Below are 19,606 nucleotides of genomic sequence, written 5' to 3'. Positions count from 1 at the left end.
ACGGGCTTCCATAGATTTCTGTTCATTAATAAGTTGCATTAAATATATCATTTTTGAATTTATTTTGGCAAGATGAAAGTGTAAGAAGAATCCCAGCTGTACTTCTTCTTTCTCCCTGTTTGCAGATTAACAGTCCACATGTTGGCTGCTCGAACTCTGATTCGCTCCCTCGAGATGGAAGCAAGAGACGACAAAGGAGAGCGTGATGAGGAAATGAAGAAGAAGGTGGAGGAGTTGAGTATCCAGTCAGGAGTGAGCAGTGCCTTTACTGCCTTTATTGCTGTTAGTAAAAGCAGTGGTGAGGCGATACAAGGACCCCTGATAAGCATAGAATGTCGAGCAAACCGTGAGTATTCACATTTATATTTTCTGTATTCTGAAACACTGAATGTTGTTTTGCTTGTCCTTTCAAGCCCTACTTTATTAACACAACATGAGCTCAGAAGGATGTACTGTGAAACATGATTATTAGCACCATATTTTGACCTCTGAGTTGGAGTTTTCATTGCCAGGAAGGTAGATTTCTTTTTACCTTGTTCATTCACAGTGGTAACTTATGCCGAACACTTAATTGGTCTTGAGCAAGTTATATTGAGAGTTTCAGTTCAAAATCACTCTTTAAAATATGCAAAATGTAGGCCTCTACTTACGAGATGAGTTTTACACATGTAGTCTGCAGAGCTGTATCTTACTAACACAGCTGAAGGAAGGTATGCATGAAGTCACAGCAGCACAAAATGTGCAGTGCATGCACATGGCCCCAGTAGTGCTCGCTGGAAGCAACAATAAGGTTGCCAAAGTCTTGTGAGAGCTCATTTGTTTTACCCATCACGAGATGTTTCTTGTGTGACACATTGGTAATGAGACACCTTTCCAGAGGCCATCAGTTGGGACTGAAGCAACTGATATTAATTTGCACTAAGTGTCAGAACTGCTTTTTAATTACTGATAGATATTCTTCTTTCCATGCCCTTTTGCTCTTCCCTTTCTTCATGCGTTTTTCCCCTGTGTCATTTCTCATTTTTACACAGAATTTATTGATAAGTTTGGCTTGATTTCTTAGTATTTTTGGATTGGATGAGTTGTTAATGATTTTTGGTTAGAGCTTCATATCAGTAGCACCTTTAAAAATACATTAACTTGGAAAATTGGTGACATGTTTAATACTTATTTTAGCCACTGTGTGTATGTGAGAGAAAAAGACTCTTCACCACCACCTGGTGGTTGCAGGAAATTATGAGCAATTATTTTGTGGAAAAGTAAAATAGAATCAAAGGCTTTACACTGCTGCGTCTCCATTTCAGACCCATTAGTTACATTTGTAAGTGTGAAAATATGACGATATACTATAGAAAGTTCAAATGGTTATTTTCGGTGACTTAGTGGAAAACGGATAAAACATCTGAGGTACTGCAGACATCAAATAAGGATATACTGAAATGAATACGTTTCATGATTTGGATAATGCAAAAAATGAAATTCAGGGATTTTTTTTACATTTTGAAACATATTATTTTGTATTTTGCATCTTTTTCCCGATTTTAACTCTCTTTTACAAAATTGTTATGGCTTTATGATTGAATTAAGATTTATTTTTTTTTGCTACAGCTTGTCTGTAAATACACTTCAAAGACACTGTTTTTAAATCATGATTATAACTTTGTCTTGTGTCACACAGTTTTATTCCTTCGCCAATACAGTTTTTCAGATTCCTGTGAGATCAGTAAAGGTAAGTAGTTTTACTGGAGCATGTGCAAACATAAACTGAAAAATAGTGTATAAGACAAAACAGAGTTCGTGCCACCTTTATTCTTCAGCGGAGCCTGAACTCCCTTAGAAGCTTTCTTGTAATTTCTTTATTTATTTAAAATTCAGGAATAGTTCTCCGCCTGGCTTGACTAACCAACAAGCAAATAGCATTCCTGGGAAAATGGTCGGGTACTAGGATTTATTTCTACAAGCATTCTGGAAAACTATTGCTTAATGCCACAAAGTCAGTCTTCTTTAAAGCCAATTTTTCAATTAGTCATTTTTTTAACCAATAAATTGGCACTTTTGAAGTTCCTCCACGGGTATAGCGGTTAAAACATATTCTCGGCGAGAAAGTGGTTGCTTGTTTAATTCCAGACAGACATAAATTCTACATTTGGGTTTCATCAGGAAGGACATTTGCAGAATAAGCCCTTAAGGAAAGGTAGTAGCTGGAATAAGATTTTAGTTAGCACTGTTTTTGGATTGTGTGTTTCTTTGAGTTTCTGTCTTAGTTTTTGCTATTTTCCATAGATTTTATTAATGACAGGTAGTATTTTGTTACTTCCCTGTCTTCTCTGCATTTAGTCTAACTTTAAAAAAAAATTGATCATCTTTAAGTTTCAACACTTTCTTGTCACTTGTCAGTAATTTTGATCATTTTTATGAATTATGGGATAGTATTACTACCTTTCATTTAATTGATTGTAGTCCAATGTTTCCTCCAATATACCAGCTTCTGTCTTCCATACGGAAGGCAGTATAGTATGGAATTCCCTGTTTATCCAGCCTCATAAACCCCACCCTTGAGATTTTGTTGCTTTTTTTATTCTAAAACCTGACCTTTTAAAACCTACTGAGAATATTTTGACCAGTCATTGAATTTAACCAAAATTCTGATACTAAGTAAAATTGAAAATAATAATAATTTTGATATATTTTCCAACCATAAAATGGAAGAAATTGTGCTACTCTTTGAACTAGATAAATACAAGTTTTTATTTATTTATAGACTGTGACTCAGAGGGGACTGTGCAGGGACTGTCTACAAAGTGCAAGGTTGAAAAGAGAGAGAGATATTTTAATCTAACTAATACAATAGGTTTTTTTTTTTTTTTTTAAATAACTTCCTGCTCTTCTGTAGGTTATATCACAAACTTTAGTTCAGGTGTTTTGTAAAAAGACCTGAGATTGCATCCTTTAGCCGTGTCATATTCACTTTCTGTATTCATTCTCTCAGTTTGCCTTTGTATGACATTAATGTGTAAATGTATCAGTTCCAGTAAACTAAAATCTATGATTTGTCTGTATATAGGTACAAATACAGGATCCTGTGGTCTGATAACTGCCCAGAAGGACCCAGGTAAAAAAAAAAAAAAAAACATCCGCTCCTGCATCTCTGATGGCATGAAGGTGGATTCAGTTGCATCAGAAAACAAAAAATACTATAAAGGCCCAGAATTGTTGAAACACTAAAGAAGTTAGAAAAGTAGGGAAAAAAAGTGGAAGAAGTATTGACTTAGACCCTACCTCTTTCATAATTCATTCATAATGTACCATCTGTAAGTTTGGATGTTTTGATTCTGTTTGTCTGTCAGTTCCTCCGAAGAGCATTGAGGTGGAGCTGGAGGTGAGGGACCATGTGGCTACAGTGGTCTCCACTCTGAACTATGAGAACAAGGAGGACAAACCATTAGAGGCTGTTTTTGTCTTCCCTCTGCCTGGAGATGCTGCTGTCTGTCATTTCAGTGCTCAGATTGGACAGACGCAGATTGTAGCTGAGGTGAAGGAGAAACAGAAGGTGAGCTGGACAGTAAATATAACCTGATTATAAGTGAGCTTCAAAATAAACGCAGTGAATGTCACTGACATGTGTCACCTGTGCTTCAGGCTCGTGAGGAGTATGATGATGCTCTGAGCTCCGGTCAGCAGGCCTTCCTATTGGAGGAGAGTGATGAGAGTCCAGATATATTCTCTCTGCGTGTGGGCAGTCTGCCTCCAGGAGAGAGCGCCTCCATCAGGTTGGAGTACGTCACTGAGCTGGCTGTGCAGGCTGATGATGGTCTGAGGTTCTGTCTGCCTGCTGTGCTCAACCCTCGATACCAACCTCAGGGTAGGACAACTGTAGCTTTTCTTTTGATCCTGCTTGCCTTTTGTGTTGTTCTCTGTCAAGATAACCTTTGTTGCCACTGATTTTCAGTCCACCTCTTGTGTAAATTCGTATGCCTCGAACCCTTTTTCCCTTTTATAAGAATGGCTTCTTGATAGCCACCCTCCTTTTGAGAGCGTTTCTGATGAAGCTTCAATGAACAGTAAATGGATCAACTAAAGACCCAGATCCATCCCTCGGGTCCTGTTAGCTGTTCGCTGGATCTTTTTCCTATTTCTTAAGGACATGACTTTCAAATCATTATGTGCTGTAGATGGTTTGTTAGGCCTGGCACTTCTTCACCTGTCTAGTTTCCACAATGTTTTAAGGACACACTGCACAGCTTACCCAGATATGTCAAGTTTTTATCTAATAGCACTTTGGCAATCATCTTATTGGTGCCAAAATATTATTTTATAAATGTCAAAGTGTTATTTTTTTACTTTTTCATGGTTTCAGCTAAAGAAATGGGAACAACTGATGTGTACTTGCAACAGGCTGCCTAAAGATACAGTTTAAAATTGTGTCCACTTTGCTAAGTTGTCTGTTATGTGTAGACACAACACTGGTTCCTCCCTTGAGTTGGGTGCCCATGAAAAAGGCACCTAACATAATATGTACACAAGCTTTTATTACTGCACCTTCTCATACCTGGGTTTACGTCCCCCTTATGTAAATGTGTATATGAGGGAGATTTACAGAGAACATTAAAAGTCAACATCCAAATATATGGCCCTGCAGATGATACTTAGCTTTATCTATTGTTGAAGCCAGATGGCAAACAACAATTGAACTAAATTATGCTGAAAAACTAGTTCATGCATTTATTACTGCAGCGAGAGTACTGACTGGGCCTAGAAAAAGAGAACATATTTATCCCATACTGGCTTCTCCTAATTGGTTCACTGTCAAATCCAGAATCAAATTTATAATTCTTTTACTCTCATGTGACTTTTGTTTCACTGTGATTTGGTACTATACAAATAAAACTGAAGTGAAATGTATTAAAATCAAATAACAATAGAAAGAAAACCAGAACATGAGGTTCAATTAATTTTTCTGTGAACCTTGAAGTTGATACTGTAACAAAAGATTTACTTCTAATCAGTCTGATACTGTGTGCAGGTGGTGCAGGTTTCCAGGTAACTTCTGTTCCAGCCTCTCTGGAGCCCTACAGTCTGTCTTTTTCTGCCCGAGTGTCCTCTCCTCGTCCAATCTCTAAAGTAGAGTCCAACTGTTCCCTGGACCCTCTGCAGTACCTCAACACCGATCAAACCCAGGCCACGGTAGGTAGAGTGCTGATGTGTCTGTGTTACTTCTTACTGATGAATAAATATGAATGTGTTTGTGGTGTGCAGGTCAAGCTGGCTGCAGGACACAAGTTTGACAGAGATGTTGAACTGCTGATTTATTACAAAAACGCCCACCAGCCCACTGCTGTGGTGGAGGCAGGACAGGCCTCTGCTGAGCCGGGTGAGTGAAAGTTTTTAGTTTGCAAATACACATTTCATTATCCTTACTTTTTAACAAACAGTTTGTGTTGGAATAAAAAGCATTTATGTAATTTTCTTTTTCTGTCTCTCATTTTCAGGCTCTCTGATGGGTGATCCAGTGGTGATGGTGAGTCTGTACCCTGAGTTCCCCCAGTCTGTGATGTCTTCAATGGCTCCATGTGGAGAGTTTGTGTTCTTAGTGGATCGATCTGGAAGTATGGGATTTAGGAACCACGGATTTCCTCGCCAGACTCGCATCCACGGTGCCAAGGTATTCATAATAAGTTTACTCTGAAATCTTTAATTTCATGATGTGCCTCTCACACAGTGGCCTCACCATCTTTTCCCTCTTCCCTTAAGGACACTCTACTGCTGCTGTTGAAGAGTTTACCAATTGGCTGCTATTTCAACATTTACAGTTTCGGGTCCAAATATGAACACATCTTCCCGTGAGTCTCTGCCTCACATCAGTCAGCCCAACAAAAGTCTGTTTTTGATACGAAGTACATGTACTTGTGTATTGGTGTTTGTGTAATGACAGTAAGAGTGTGGAGTACAGCCAGAAGACCATGGAGGAGGCTCTGAAGAAAATAAAGAAGATGAAGGCTAATCTTGGAGGAACAAAGATCCTGAAGCCCCTCAAATATATTTACAGCCAGGCCTGCATTCCCAATCAGCCCAGACAGGTAACACAGACATATACACTGACATTACACTGACTATTAATGCACTTTTTTTTAAAACGCCCAGCTTGAACAGTTATACAAAGTTAGTGTAGTGTCCAGGAAACAGTTCTGCTCTTTTGTTTGCTTGTTTATTGTGTATTACCATGAAAGTATTTTTGTTTTTGAAACTTAACTCAGCTCTCAGAACTAGTTGTGTGTTTCTGGGTCTGATGTTATGTCCTTATGTGCCAACTCTCCTCTCCAGCTGTTTGTCTTTACTGATGGACAGGTGGGAAACACCAAAGAAGTGATCGATCTGGTGAAGAAGAATTCAGATTCTCACAGGTGAAACTACAAAAAAACTGTTATATCTACACAATTACCAGAATGTCCAACATGTCCTCTGTGTACACAACAAAAGCTGGTGTATTGCAGGTGTTTCTCTTTTGGGATTGGGGAAGGGGCCAGCTCTGCTCTCATCAATGGGATGGCCAAGGAAGGAGGAGGTCACGCTCAGTTCATCACAGGGACTGACAGGATGCAACCAAAAGTAAGACAATAAGTCATAATAATTGTCATCATAAAAAGACAACATGATGTTATTATTAGGACAGAATGATTAAAAAAAAACCCCATAAATGTATTTTTTTTTTTTCTAATTCTTGTTGTTGTCAGGTGATGCAGTCGCTACGATTTGCTCTGCAGCCAGCTGTGGTCGACATCTCAGTCACATGGGATTTACCAAAGGAAGTGTCTGTCACTGTCCTCTCTCCACCAATCACAACACTTTTCCAGGGTCAGAGGTCACTGATTTATGCCCAGCTCACTGGACAGGTAGGAGCAGCAGCCTCTCATTAGGGGTGCAACGATACTCGTATCGATATTGAACCGTTCGATACAGTGCTTTCGGTTCGGTAAGCATATGTATCGAACAATACAAAATTTTTAATTTATTTTATCAACTTTCCTTCTGACGATGCTGTCTGTGTTGAGCGCTCAGTGAATCTGCACTCGACTGCTCCGCCTAGGCTGCACTGTCGAGTGCAGATTCACTGAGCGCAGGGCAAGCTAGCCAGACAGAGGTTAAGCTCTCGTTGCAACATGGCAAATTGAACCTCCCCCACCCTCATTCAGATCTGGCGTTTGGAACTATTTTGGTTTTCATGTGAAGTATGACCCTGAAGACAGTATGTTGGATGTGCCAGGCAATGCTCAATTACATGGGTGGGAACTACTGCGTTAGCGCAGTTAGCTCGTTAACGTGTTGGCCGTCCAGCCCCACACACGGGGCGATCCGCGGTAGCTCGTTAACGGAGATTTGCCGTGTTGTGGCGTTAACTTCATTTCAGATTAACACTGACAACACTAGTGTGAACACAATGAATATGACTGCACATTTCCTTCCGACATCATCCTAGTGCAAAGACAAGTGGAAGCAGACAAAAACAACAAGCACGCATGCTACAGACTTTACCCGAGTCATTTAGACAGCCGTTAGCACATGATTCTCCTTATGGGACCTGATATCTTTAATATGCTGCTGAGAATATAGCCCAGAAGAAGCATATAGTATAGCTTTTATTTTGGAAAGAGCCATTTCTCTGTAATAAACTCTCTTTTCCAAAGATGAGTGATTCCTCAATCAGATACAGGGCTTGCAATATCGCTAGCCCGACGTCCCGGAGCTAGCGATTTTTCCAGTCGGGCTACCAAAATCTATCTCTGCCCTGCCCGTCGGCCTATCGTAGGAAGGAAAAATATATGTCAATGCTTTTGCATTCTTTCGGAAATGTAGCTGGGTAATTATGTCATTGGCATCGGTGAGCCACTGTCAATATGTGACATATTGAAATCGCGTTTGAATTTGCGCTTGTTTTTTGCTTTCACTTTGCAATCGCGCGAACTGTGTATAGAGAGCGACAGTACTGATTGGTGAGTGATGATAATTTGCGCACCAATTCCTCTGACATCGTCTTATTAATTGTTAGCTTACTATGCAAACATGACAAGTGAAATCTCCCGCAGCAAGCTTAAACATGTGAGAGGTTGATCGCGCAGAGAATCGCTGACCGTTATGTGTGTGTGTGTAAAAGCAGCAGGATATATATTTTAGTTCTGCTGAGCCAAATAAGACAGGTCAGGGTGAAGAAGTGACAGCCAAAGAAAAGCTTACCACAAAACTGTAAAGTTATGACAAATCAGACTATAAGGCAAAAAGAAAGTGCAGCTTTATGGTTTCATGGACAAAAGAATTTCTGTGGCTGCAATATGACGAGCTAAATAACCAGGGCTGCACATAAGTGGTCTGCAGGTGCGCATTCGCTGTCAAAATAAAAAACGTGCACAAGATAAGAAGTTGCAATGCGTGTTTGCGTACATAAGATTTTCTGGAGGAGGACAGACGTTTGTTTAGAACTCTTAAAGATGTCGAAGAAGCTCCTTTAAGCAATTACTGTGATGTTCCTCCACCTCCAATGAAATGTCAGGAGTCCGAACTACAAAAGAAGCACATATTCTCGGAAAAGTAGTTGCAGGAGGTGAGCTGGCTTCAAACAAATGATGAACGCACAAAGAAGTGGTGCAGAATGTGCTGTGAAAATTTAATAAATGACAAATTAAAAAGGCATGAACATTTTTTTTTTTTTTGTATCGAAAAAAATATCGAACCGTGACACCAAAGTATCGAACCGAACCGTGAATTTTGTGTATCGTTGCACCCCTACCTCTCATGTTGTTGTTTAGGTATTTGATGACAGTAATTAACGTGACTTCTAACACTGTAATTCTGTGTCAGAGCTCAGAGGCAGCAGAGGGCTGTGTGACGCTGAAGTACAGCCTGGCAGGTCATCCCTCTGAGAACCAGCTGCACTTCAGTCTCAGACCTGCAGAGGACACTGGGTAAATGAGTTCATATCTAGTGTCAGAATTAGATATGAAAACAGAATAAAGCATTATGCATATGTCAACGTGACTGCATTTGCTTTTAACTCAGAACACAAGAGCACCTAACTACTACATGTATTTTTGTAGGATAAAGAAAAAAAGTTAATTTCATGTCAGATTTCTATGGAAGCCCGTTTCCGCCACTAAAAAAAAAAAAAAAAGGATCCATAACTCAAAATTTCGAGTTATTTTCTCGAAATTTCGAGTTATTTTCTCGAAATTTTGAGTTAGCGCTGCCAATCAGTAATCTACGTGAATGACGTCATTTCCATGTTACCCGGAAGCTGAAGCCCTCAGCTACAAATGCTGCAGCTAAGCTACCGGTATTACATCCAGTCGTGAATGCACAGATTGCTGAGTGTTTTCAGCCTGGCTTCACAAATGATGAAATCCCTGTGTTATTAGCTGAATCACATGGTGTTACTATCAGCAAACATACTTTAATTTGTTGGGATCCGTTTTTGAGTGCGCGGTCCTGCGCCATATGCTTCCGGGTAACAAGAAAGCGACCTCATTCACGTATATTTTTGATTGGCAGAGCTAACTCGAAATTTCGAGTTATGGATACTAGCTTTTTTTTTTTTTTTTTTTTTTTTTAGTGGCGGAAACGGGCTTCCATAGATTTCTGTTCATTAATAAGTTGCATTAAATATATCATTTTTGAATTTATTTTGGCAAGATGAAAGTGTAAGAAGAATCCCAGCTGTACTTCTTCTTTCTCCCTGTTTGCAGATTAACAGTCCACATGTTGGCTGCTCGAACTCTGATTCGCTCCCTCGAGATGGAAGCAAGAGACGACAAAGGAGAGCGTGATGAGGAAATGAAGAAGAAGGTGGAGGAGTTGAGTATCCAGTCAGGAGTGAGCAGTGCCTTTACTGCCTTTATTGCTGTTAGTAAAAGCAGTGGTGAGGCGATACAAGGACCCCTGATAAGCATAGAATGTCGAGCAAACCGTGAGTATTCACATTTATATTTTCTGTATTCTGAAACACTGAATGTTGTTTTGCTTGTCCTTTCAAGCCCTACTTTATTAACACAACATGAGCTCAGAAGGATGTACTGTGAAACATGATTATTAGCACCATATTTTGACCTCTGAGTTGGAGTTTTCATTGCCAGGAAGGTAGATTTCTTTTTACCTTGTTCATTCACAGTGGTAACTTATGCCGAACACTTAATTGGTCTTGAGCAAGTTATATTGAGAGTTTCAGTTCAAAATCACTCTTTAAAATATGCAAAATGTAGGCCTCTACTTACGAGATGAGTTTTACACATGTAGTCTGCAGAGCTGTATCTTACTAACACAGCTGAAGGAAGGTATGCATGAAGTCACAGCAGCACAAAATGTGCAGTGCATGCACATGGCCCCAGTAGTGCTCGCTGGAAGCAACAATAAGGTTGCCAAAGTCTTGTGAGAGCTCATTTGTTTTACCCATCACGAGATGTTTCTTGTGTGACACATTGGTAATGAGACACCTTTCCAGAGGCCATCAGTTGGGACTGAAGCAACTGATATTAATTTGCACTAAGTGTCAGAACTGCTTTTTAATTACTGATAGATATTCTTCTTTCCATGCCCTTTTGCTCTTCCCTTTCTTCATGCGTTTTTCCCCTGTGTCATTTCTCATTTTTACACAGAATTTATTGATAAGTTTGGCTTGATTTCTTAGTATTTTTGGATTGGATGAGTTGTTAATGATTTTTGGTTAGAGCTTCATATCAGTAGCACCTTTAAAAATACATTAACTTGGAAAATTGGTGACATGTTTAATACTTATTTTAGCCACTGTGTGTATGTGAGAGAAAAAGACTCTTCACCACCACCTGGTGGTTGCAGGAAATTATGAGCAATTATTTTGTGGAAAAGTAAAATAGAATCAAAGGCTTTACACTGCTGCGTCTCCATTTCAGACCCATTAGTTACATTTGTAAGTGTGAAAATATGACGATATACTATAGAAAGTTCAAATGGTTATTTTCGGTGACTTAGTGGAAAACGGATAAAACATCTGAGGTACTGCAGACATCAAATAAGGATATACTGAAATGAATACGTTTCATGATTTGGATAATGCAAAAAATGAAATTCAGGGATTTTTTTTACATTTTGAAACATATTATTTTGTATTTTGCATCTTTTTCCCGATTTTAACTCTCTTTTACAAAATTGTTATGGCTTTATGATTGAATTAAGATTTATTTTTTTTTGCTACAGCTTGTCTGTAAATACACTTCAAAGACACTGTTTTTAAATCATGATTATAACTTTGTCTTGTGTCACACAGTTTTATTCCTTCGCCAATACAGTTTTTCAGATTCCTGTGAGATCAGTAAAGGTAAGTAGTTTTACTGGAGCATGTGCAAACATAAACTGAAAAATAGTGTATAAGACAAAACAGAGTTCGTGCCACCTTTATTCTTCAGCGGAGCCTGAACTCCCTTAGAAGCTTTCTTGTAATTTCTTTATTTATTTAAAATTCAGGAATAGTTCTCCGCCTGGCTTGACTAACCAACAAGCAAATAGCATTCCTGGGAAAATGGTCGGGTACTAGGATTTATTTCTACAAGCATTCTGGAAAACTATTGCTTAATGCCACAAAGTCAGTCTTCTTTAAAGCCAATTTTTCAATTAGTCATTTTTTTAACCAATAAATTGGCACTTTTGAAGTTCCTCCACGGGTATAGCGGTTAAAACATATTCTCGGCGAGAAAGTGGTTGCTTGTTTAATTCCAGACAGACATAAATTCTACATTTGGGTTTCATCAGGAAGGACATTTGCAGAATAAGCCCTTAAGGAAAGGTAGTAGCTGGAATAAGATTTTAGTTAGCACTGTTTTTGGATTGTGTGTTTCTTTGAGTTTCTGTCTTAGTTTTTGCTATTTTCCATAGATTTTATTAATGACAGGTAGTATTTTGTTACTTCCCTGTCTTCTCTGCATTTAGTCTAACTTTAAAAAAAAATTGATCATCTTTAAGTTTCAACACTTTCTTGTCACTTGTCAGTAATTTTGATCATTTTTATGAATTATGGGATAGTATTACTACCTTTCATTTAATTGATTGTAGTCCAATGTTTCCTCCAATATACCAGCTTCTGTCTTCCATACGGAAGGCAGTATAGTATGGAATTCCCTGTTTATCCAGCCTCATAAACCCCACCCTTGAGATTTTGTTGCTTTTTTTATTCTAAAACCTGACCTTTTAAAACCTACTGAGAATATTTTGACCAGTCATTGAATTTAACCAAAATTCTGATACTAAGTAAAATTGAAAATAATAATAATTTTGATATATTTTCCAACCATAAAATGGAAGAAATTGTGCTACTCTTTGAACTAGATAAATACAAGTTTTTATTTATTTATAGACTGTGACTCAGAGGGGACTGTGCAGGGACTGTCTACAAAGTGCAAGGTTGAAAAGAGAGAGAGATATTTTAATCTAACTAATACAATAGGTTTTTTTTTTTTTTTTTAAATAACTTCCTGCTCTTCTGTAGGTTATATCACAAACTTTAGTTCAGGTGTTTTGTAAAAAGACCTGAGATTGCATCCTTTAGCCGTGTCATATTCACTTTCTGTATTCATTCTCTCAGTTTGCCTTTGTATGACATTAATGTGTAAATGTATCAGTTCCAGTAAACTAAAATCTATGATTTGTCTGTATATAGGTACAAATACAGGATCCTGTGGTCTGATAACTGCCCAGAAGGACCCAGGTAAAAAAAAAAAAAAAAACATCCGCTCCTGCATCTCTGATGGCATGAAGGTGGATTCAGTTGCATCAGAAAACAAAAAATACTATAAAGGCCCAGAATTGTTGAAACACTAAAGAAGTTAGAAAAGTAGGGAAAAAAAGTGGAAGAAGTATTGACTTAGACCCTACCTCTTTCATAATTCATTCATAATGTACCATCTGTAAGTTTGGATGTTTTGATTCTGTTTGTCTGTCAGTTCCTCCGAAGAGCATTGAGGTGGAGCTGGAGGTGAGGGACCATGTGGCTACAGTGGTCTCCACTCTGAACTATGAGAACAAGGAGGACAAACCATTAGAGGCTGTTTTTGTCTTCCCTCTGCCTGGAGATGCTGCTGTCTGTCATTTCAGTGCTCAGATTGGACAGACGCAGATTGTAGCTGAGGTGAAGGAGAAACAGAAGGTGAGCTGGACAGTAAATATAACCTGATTATAAGTGAGCTTCAAAATAAACGCAGTGAATGTCACTGACATGTGTCACCTGTGCTTCAGGCTCGTGAGGAGTATGATGATGCTCTGAGCTCCGGTCAGCAGGCCTTCCTATTGGAGGAGAGTGATGAGAGTCCAGATATATTCTCTCTGCGTGTGGGCAGTCTGCCTCCAGGAGAGAGCGCCTCCATCAGGTTGGAGTACGTCACTGAGCTGGCTGTGCAGGCTGATGATGGTCTGAGGTTCTGTCTGCCTGCTGTGCTCAACCCTCGATACCAACCTCAGGGTAGGACAACTGTAGCTTTTCTTTTGATCCTGCTTGCCTTTTGTGTTGTTCTCTGTCAAGATAACCTTTGTTGCCACTGATTTTCAGTCCACCTCTTGTGTAAATTCGTATGCCTCGAACCCTTTTTCCCTTTTATAAGAATGGCTTCTTGATAGCCACCCTCCTTTTGAGAGCGTTTCTGATGAAGCTTCAATGAACAGTAAATGGATCAACTAAAGACCCAGATCCATCCCTCGGGTCCTGTTAGCTGTTCGCTGGATCTTTTTCCTATTTCTTAAGGACATGACTTTCAAATCATTATGTGCTGTAGATGGTTTGTTAGGCCTGGCACTTCTTCACCTGTCTAGTTTCCACAATGTTTTAAGGACACACTGCACAGCTTACCCAGATATGTCAAGTTTTTATCTAATAGCACTTTGGCAATCATCTTATTGGTGCCAAAATATTATTTTATAAATGTCAAAGTGTTATTTTTTTACTTTTTCATGGTTTCAGCTAAAGAAATGGGAACAACTGATGTGTACTTGCAACAGGCTGCCTAAAGATACAGTTTAAAATTGTGTCCACTTTGCTAAGTTGTCTGTTATGTGTAGACACAACACTGGTTCCTCCCTTGAGTTGGGTGCCCATGAAAAAGGCACCTAACATAATATGTACACAAGCTTTTATTACTGCACCTTCTCATACCTGGGTTTACGTCCCCCTTATGTAAATGTGTATATGAGGGAGATTTACAGAGAACATTAAAAGTCAACATCCAAATATATGGCCCTGCAGATGATACTTAGCTTTATCTATTGTTGAAGCCAGATGGCAAACAACAATTGAACTAAATTATGCTGAAAAACTAGTTCATGCATTTATTACTGCAGCGAGAGTACTGACTGGGCCTAGAAAAAGAGAACATATTTATCCCATACTGGCTTCTCCTAATTGGTTCACTGTCAAATCCAGAATCAAATTTATAATTCTTTTACTCTCATGTGACTTTTGTTTCACTGTGATTTGGTACTATACAAATAAAACTGAAGTGAAATGTATTAAAATCAAATAACAATAGAAAGAAAACCAGAACATGAGGTTCAATTAATTTTTCTGTGAACCTTGAAGTTGATACTGTAACAAAAGATTTACTTCTAATCAGTCTGATACTGTGTGCAGGTAGTGAAGGTGCAGGTTTCCAGGTAACTTCTGTTCCAGCCTCTCTGGAGCCCTACAGTCTGTCTTTTTCTGCCCGAGTGTCCTCTCCTCGTCCAATCTCTAAAGTAGAGTCCAACTGCTCCCTGGACCCTCTGCAGTACCTCAACACTGATCAAACCCAGGCCACGGTAGGTAGAGTGCTGATGTGTCTGTGTTACTTGTTACTGATGAATAAATATGAATGTGTTTGTGGTGTGCAGGTCAAGCTGGCTGCAGGACACAAGTTTGACAGAGATGTTGAACTGCTGATTTATTACAAAGACGCCCACCAGCCCACTGCTGTGGTGGAGGCAGGACAGGCCTCTGCTGAGCCGGGTGAGTTGTTGGTTTGCACATTTTTATTTGCAAACTAACAACTGATGATTAAAAACGTGTCCTCTTTCTTCCGGTGGGAGATAACAGTGTTTAAATATATTGTAAAATATAAAGTTTACATTCTTTTCCCCTTTTCATGTGTTTCAGGCTCTCTGATGGGTGATCCAATGGTGATGGTGAGTCTGTACCCTGAGTTCCCCCAGTCTGTGATGTCTTCAACGGCTTCATGTGGAGAGTTTGTGTTCTTAATGGATCGATCTGGAAGTATGGGATTTAGGATCAAAAGAAGGAGTCTTCAGACTTGCATCCACAGTGCAAAGGTAGTCATAATGTGTGACTCATGAAGTCTTTAATCTCTAGTGTCCCTCTCACAGTGGCTTTCTCCATCTTTTTCGTCTTCTCTGAAGGACACTCTGCTCCTCCTGTTGAAGAGTTTACCAATGGGCTGCTATTTCAACATTTACAGTTTTGGGTCCAGATATGAACACATCTTCCCGTGAGTAACTCCTTCACCCAACAGAAGTCTTCTTGTTTTTGCTAAGAAATACACGTGCTTGTGTATTGGTGTTTGTGTAATGACAGTAAGAGTGTGGAGTACAGCCGGCAGACCATGGAGGAGGCTCTGAAGAAAGTAAAGAAGATGAAGGCTGATCTTGGAGAAACAGAGATCCTGGAGCCCCTCAAACATATTTACAGCCAGCCCTGCATTCTCAATCAGCCTAGACAGGTAACACACACACACGCACACACGCACACACGAGATTTAGGAGCTCACCCCAATCTTAATTACAACTAATAGTTGCATAAAGGTACTCTTGGAACATATATTTACCTAAAAATCTAAAGAGATAAGCTATGGTGACTTACTTCCTTTCCCTGTATTGGGCCTGTACAACTTCACATGACTGTTTTACCTTACCAACAAATACAGAAACAGATGGATGGGTGTTTTTGTTCTTTTTGAACTATTTTCACATTTGGCTGAATAAGGTACACAAATTTAGTGTAGTGGCCCAACAAACTGGAGAGTATAAGGACATCTGCATAGAGCCGCACATTTACTTTCTGATAAGAAAATATATGTCACACCATCCTAAATGGATCGCCATTGTTACACAAGCAGTATGTAATTTGGATTGACACACAATTTGCAGTAATACCGTATTACCACGTAATTCTAGATACTGTTTTTAAAAGCTTGTCAGGACCATTATTGTTCAGGTAACTGGTCTTCATACTAACTGTGCATTGTTTGTTACTCCTAAACCATTTGTGTTTCTAAAACAAAGAACCAAAAATGGCTCTAAACACAAACTGTTTTACTGTTTTACATCTGTTTTATGGTGAAACTCTTCTTTCTAGCTGTTTGTCTTAACTCGCGGATGGGTGAAGAACGACAAAGAAGTGATAGATCTGGTGAAGAAGAATTCAAGTTCTCACAGGTGAAAACACAAAACATAACTACAAAATTGTGCAAAAGTCTTGATCCATCCCTCTTTTCTTAGTATTTTGCTTTTAAGGAGGCAGATTTTCTTTTCTTTTCTTTTTTTTTTTTTTGTTGTTTTTTTTTTGCCATATTTAAGGTGGTCTTGGGGAATAGTCTTTCTAAAGGTCTTTAATTTGAACATGGTTGTGGCTGTTTTTGTTTAAGCCACATGACATTGACTTATGAGTCATTCAAGCATAAAAAGGCACTTGACTTAATATTTTATGAAATATAACAAAATGAGGGACGGCTTAAGGCTTTTGCGTGGTACCAGATATCTGCAGAATTCCCAGAATGTGCTAAAAGTTGTCTCTGTATCTAATGGAAACTGTTGTATTGCAGGTGTTTCTCTTTTGGGACAGGAGAAAACACCAGCTATATTTTCATTAATAAGATATCCAAGGAAGGAGGAGGTCACGCTCAGTTCATCACTGCGACTGACAAGATACAACCAAAAGTAAGACATTAAACACAATCAAAGTCAAATTAAACAAAACCACAGCAAATACTTATTTAATCAGAGAGTGTGATTCCAGTCATTTAAAAAAAACAGCTCCTAACTCTTTGTTTTGAATTATTATTCAGGTGATGCAATCACTGCAATTTGCTCTGCAGCCATCTGTGATTGACATCTCAGTCACATGGGATTTACCAAAGGAAGTGTCTGTCACTGTCCTCACTCCACCAATCACATCCATTCTCCAGGGTCAGAGGTCACTGATTTATGCCCAGCTCACTGGACAGGTAGGAGCAGCATCTTCTCACAGTGAAAGATGTCTGTTGTGTTTTGAAATCTGATTAACAGTGATGTTCATGTGAAGATGTAGTTGGTTTCTAACACTGTAATTCTGTGTCAGAGCTCAGAGGCAGCAGAGGGCTGTGTGACGGTGAAGTACAGCCTGGCAGGTCATCCCTCTGAGAACCAGCTGCACTTCAGTCTCAGACCTGCAGAGGACACTGGGTAAATGAGCTGTTAGTCTGGTGGTACAATTAGTAGTATTAGCTTATACATTTGGTCAGGAGCAGTTATAAATTTTTTATTAGAGTAGAAATAAGTTCAGATTCAAAACTAATGATTCAATAGATTTGTGCATTCAATTTTAGCATGCACAGATTATACTAAGATTTGTTTGTATGCATTGTTTGTGGATGGAGCTAGCTGTGAGTATGTCATTGTTGTCATGTTATTAAACATTATTAGGATGATAGTGTAAGAAGAATCCCAACTGTACTTCTTCCTTCGCCCTGTTTGCAGATTAACAGTCCACATGTTGGCTGCTCGAACTCTGATTCGCTCCCTCGAGATGGAAGCAAGAGACAACAAAGGAGAGCGTGATGAGGAAATGAAGAAGAAGGTGGAGGAGTTGAGTATTCAGTCAGGAGTGAGCAGTGCCTTTACTGCCTTTATTGCTGTTAGTAAAAGCAGTGGTGAGGCGATACAAGGACCCCTGATACCACCACCCAGTGAGTGTTAGCACTGATATTTGATTTATTCTGAAATAGTGAATGTTCAAAGTTCTGCTGAGGTTTTTTTCTTTCAAGTCCTACTTTGTGAGCACAGGGCTGTACTAAGAAGTGTCATTAATGGCTCAGCAAAATATGTTGACATTTGAGTTTTCAGTGTCATGAAGATGGCTCGCTTTTTATCTGATTACATCACCAACTTGTGCTTAACACCTGCCCTGTCTAGAGCGAGTTACATCGTCTTAAAGCACAGAATTTTTGCCTGATTCTTTCACAACCCCGAAGTTGGGACGCTCTTTAAATTGTAAATAAACACAGAGACCAATTATATACAATTTAGAAAACATATCAAATGTTAATAAGAAAGAGGTAACTAAATAAAACAATAATAATAATTAAGTATTTTGGAATTTGATATCAGCTACACATCACAAAAAATTGAGACGGGGGAAACAAAACGCTGCAAAAATACATTTAAAAAGAAACAGCTGCAGGAATATTTTGCAACGACTTAGGTTAACTAGCAACAGGCCAGTAACATGTTTTAAACATTTATGTTCAGCACATCTAGTCTAATGTCCTATATAAATAAAATTGCCATTATCATTAGTGTCTAGAAATTGCTAGAAGACAAAGAATTTTTATTAAATTATCGGTATTATTTTTTTTGTTATATTTTAGTGGTATTATTGCTTTTGTTGCCCTTTTGCATCTTTCTCCCTTTATTGTGACTTTATTTTATCTCGTTCTGTCCTCTTCTGGTGTTTGCGCTTCTGTTTGAAGCACTTTTTTAAAATGATGATGATAAAGATGATGATTGTTTTGTGTGACACAGCTTTAAAACAGTGTAATTTGGTGGATTCCTGTGAGAGTCAGCCAAGCATCAGTAAGGGTAAGTACTGTTACTTTTTGACACACACACACACACACACACACACTTGCAACGACCTTGAGATTTTCCACAAATTTCACTCGATAGATTTTTTTTATTTTATTTTTTTTTACCTTTTCTGAGAAGTGCCACAAATTTCCAGCTACACCCACATTGTAAGAGTCTCAAACGGTAAAGGCAAACATTCTGTGTACATGTTCAGTTTCTTAAAGCAGGATTGATGGTCCTGCAAATGTGTCTATTCCTGTACATATTAGTGTTTGAGAGGGCGAGGGGTTTCTCTCCAGACCCTTCTCACACTGTCCACCAATATCTTGACGGCACATTGCTGGAAGAAAATGATGTAATCTTGTACTGAATACTGATTGGTTGATAAGTGGGCTGGAATAAAGATGGGAGAGACAGTTGAGTTTGCTGGAAACAGGAGAACTGTGAAAAAACTAATTTTAAAGTTAAAAAATTACGGCTGGCTGATGGACAAAAACAGAACAAGCAAGAGTGGCACACAGACCGGTTGTACCGCACACTTTGTGCGTTGCCTCCATTTGGAAACAGAGCTTACTGCAGGCAGATGGGCAGTCCCTGATGTGGAGCAGACAGTGCATACGTTACCTCTGCTGGACATAAATCCCACTTAACATATAACTGATCCTTAGCCAAGCTCCATCAATGTAATGTTAAGGATGTAAAGTAACAGAAATTTTATGGTTTTTATCTCTGCAGGGATCTCTGTAACGGAGAAACTGAGATCAGGTAAAGGATTTACTCTTCCGAGATATTG

At 38.9% G+C, this 19,606-nt stretch overlaps 1 protein-coding gene across 1 annotated transcript; it reads left to right on the top strand.

Moving 5' to 3' along the window:
- Positions 1–138: 138 nt before the first annotated feature.
- LOC146559382 (uncharacterized) lies at positions 139–17,944 on the top strand. The gene is made up of 27 exons (XM_085245239.1): positions 139–346; positions 1,679–1,729; positions 3,065–3,112; positions 3,348–3,550; positions 3,640–3,862; positions 5,024–5,184; positions 5,257–5,371; positions 5,490–5,662; positions 5,752–5,840; positions 5,933–6,077; positions 6,322–6,401; positions 6,492–6,606; positions 6,732–6,890; positions 8,851–8,954; positions 9,732–9,952; positions 11,285–11,335; positions 12,671–12,718; positions 12,954–13,156; positions 13,246–13,468; positions 14,630–14,796; positions 14,869–14,983; positions 15,131–15,159; positions 15,358–15,479; positions 15,566–15,710; positions 17,055–17,213; positions 17,327–17,430; positions 17,725–17,944. Exons 1-27 carry the CDS (start codon positions 139–141, stop codon positions 17,942–17,944), a joined length of 3,681 nt encoding a protein of 1,226 aa, XP_085101365.1.
- The last annotated feature ends 1,662 nt before the right edge of the window (positions 17,945–19,606 follow it).

Source organism: Mchenga conophoros, linkage group LG14 (genome assembly GCF_057382185.1).
Source record: "Mchenga conophoros isolate Kocher_MC1m ecotype Shallow Benthic linkage group LG14, M_conophoros_male_GT1.1, whole genome shotgun sequence".
NCBI classification, from domain to species: domain Eukaryota; kingdom Metazoa; phylum Chordata; class Actinopteri; order Cichliformes; family Cichlidae; genus Mchenga; species Mchenga conophoros.
This window is presented reverse-complemented; position numbering and strand designations above follow the sequence as displayed.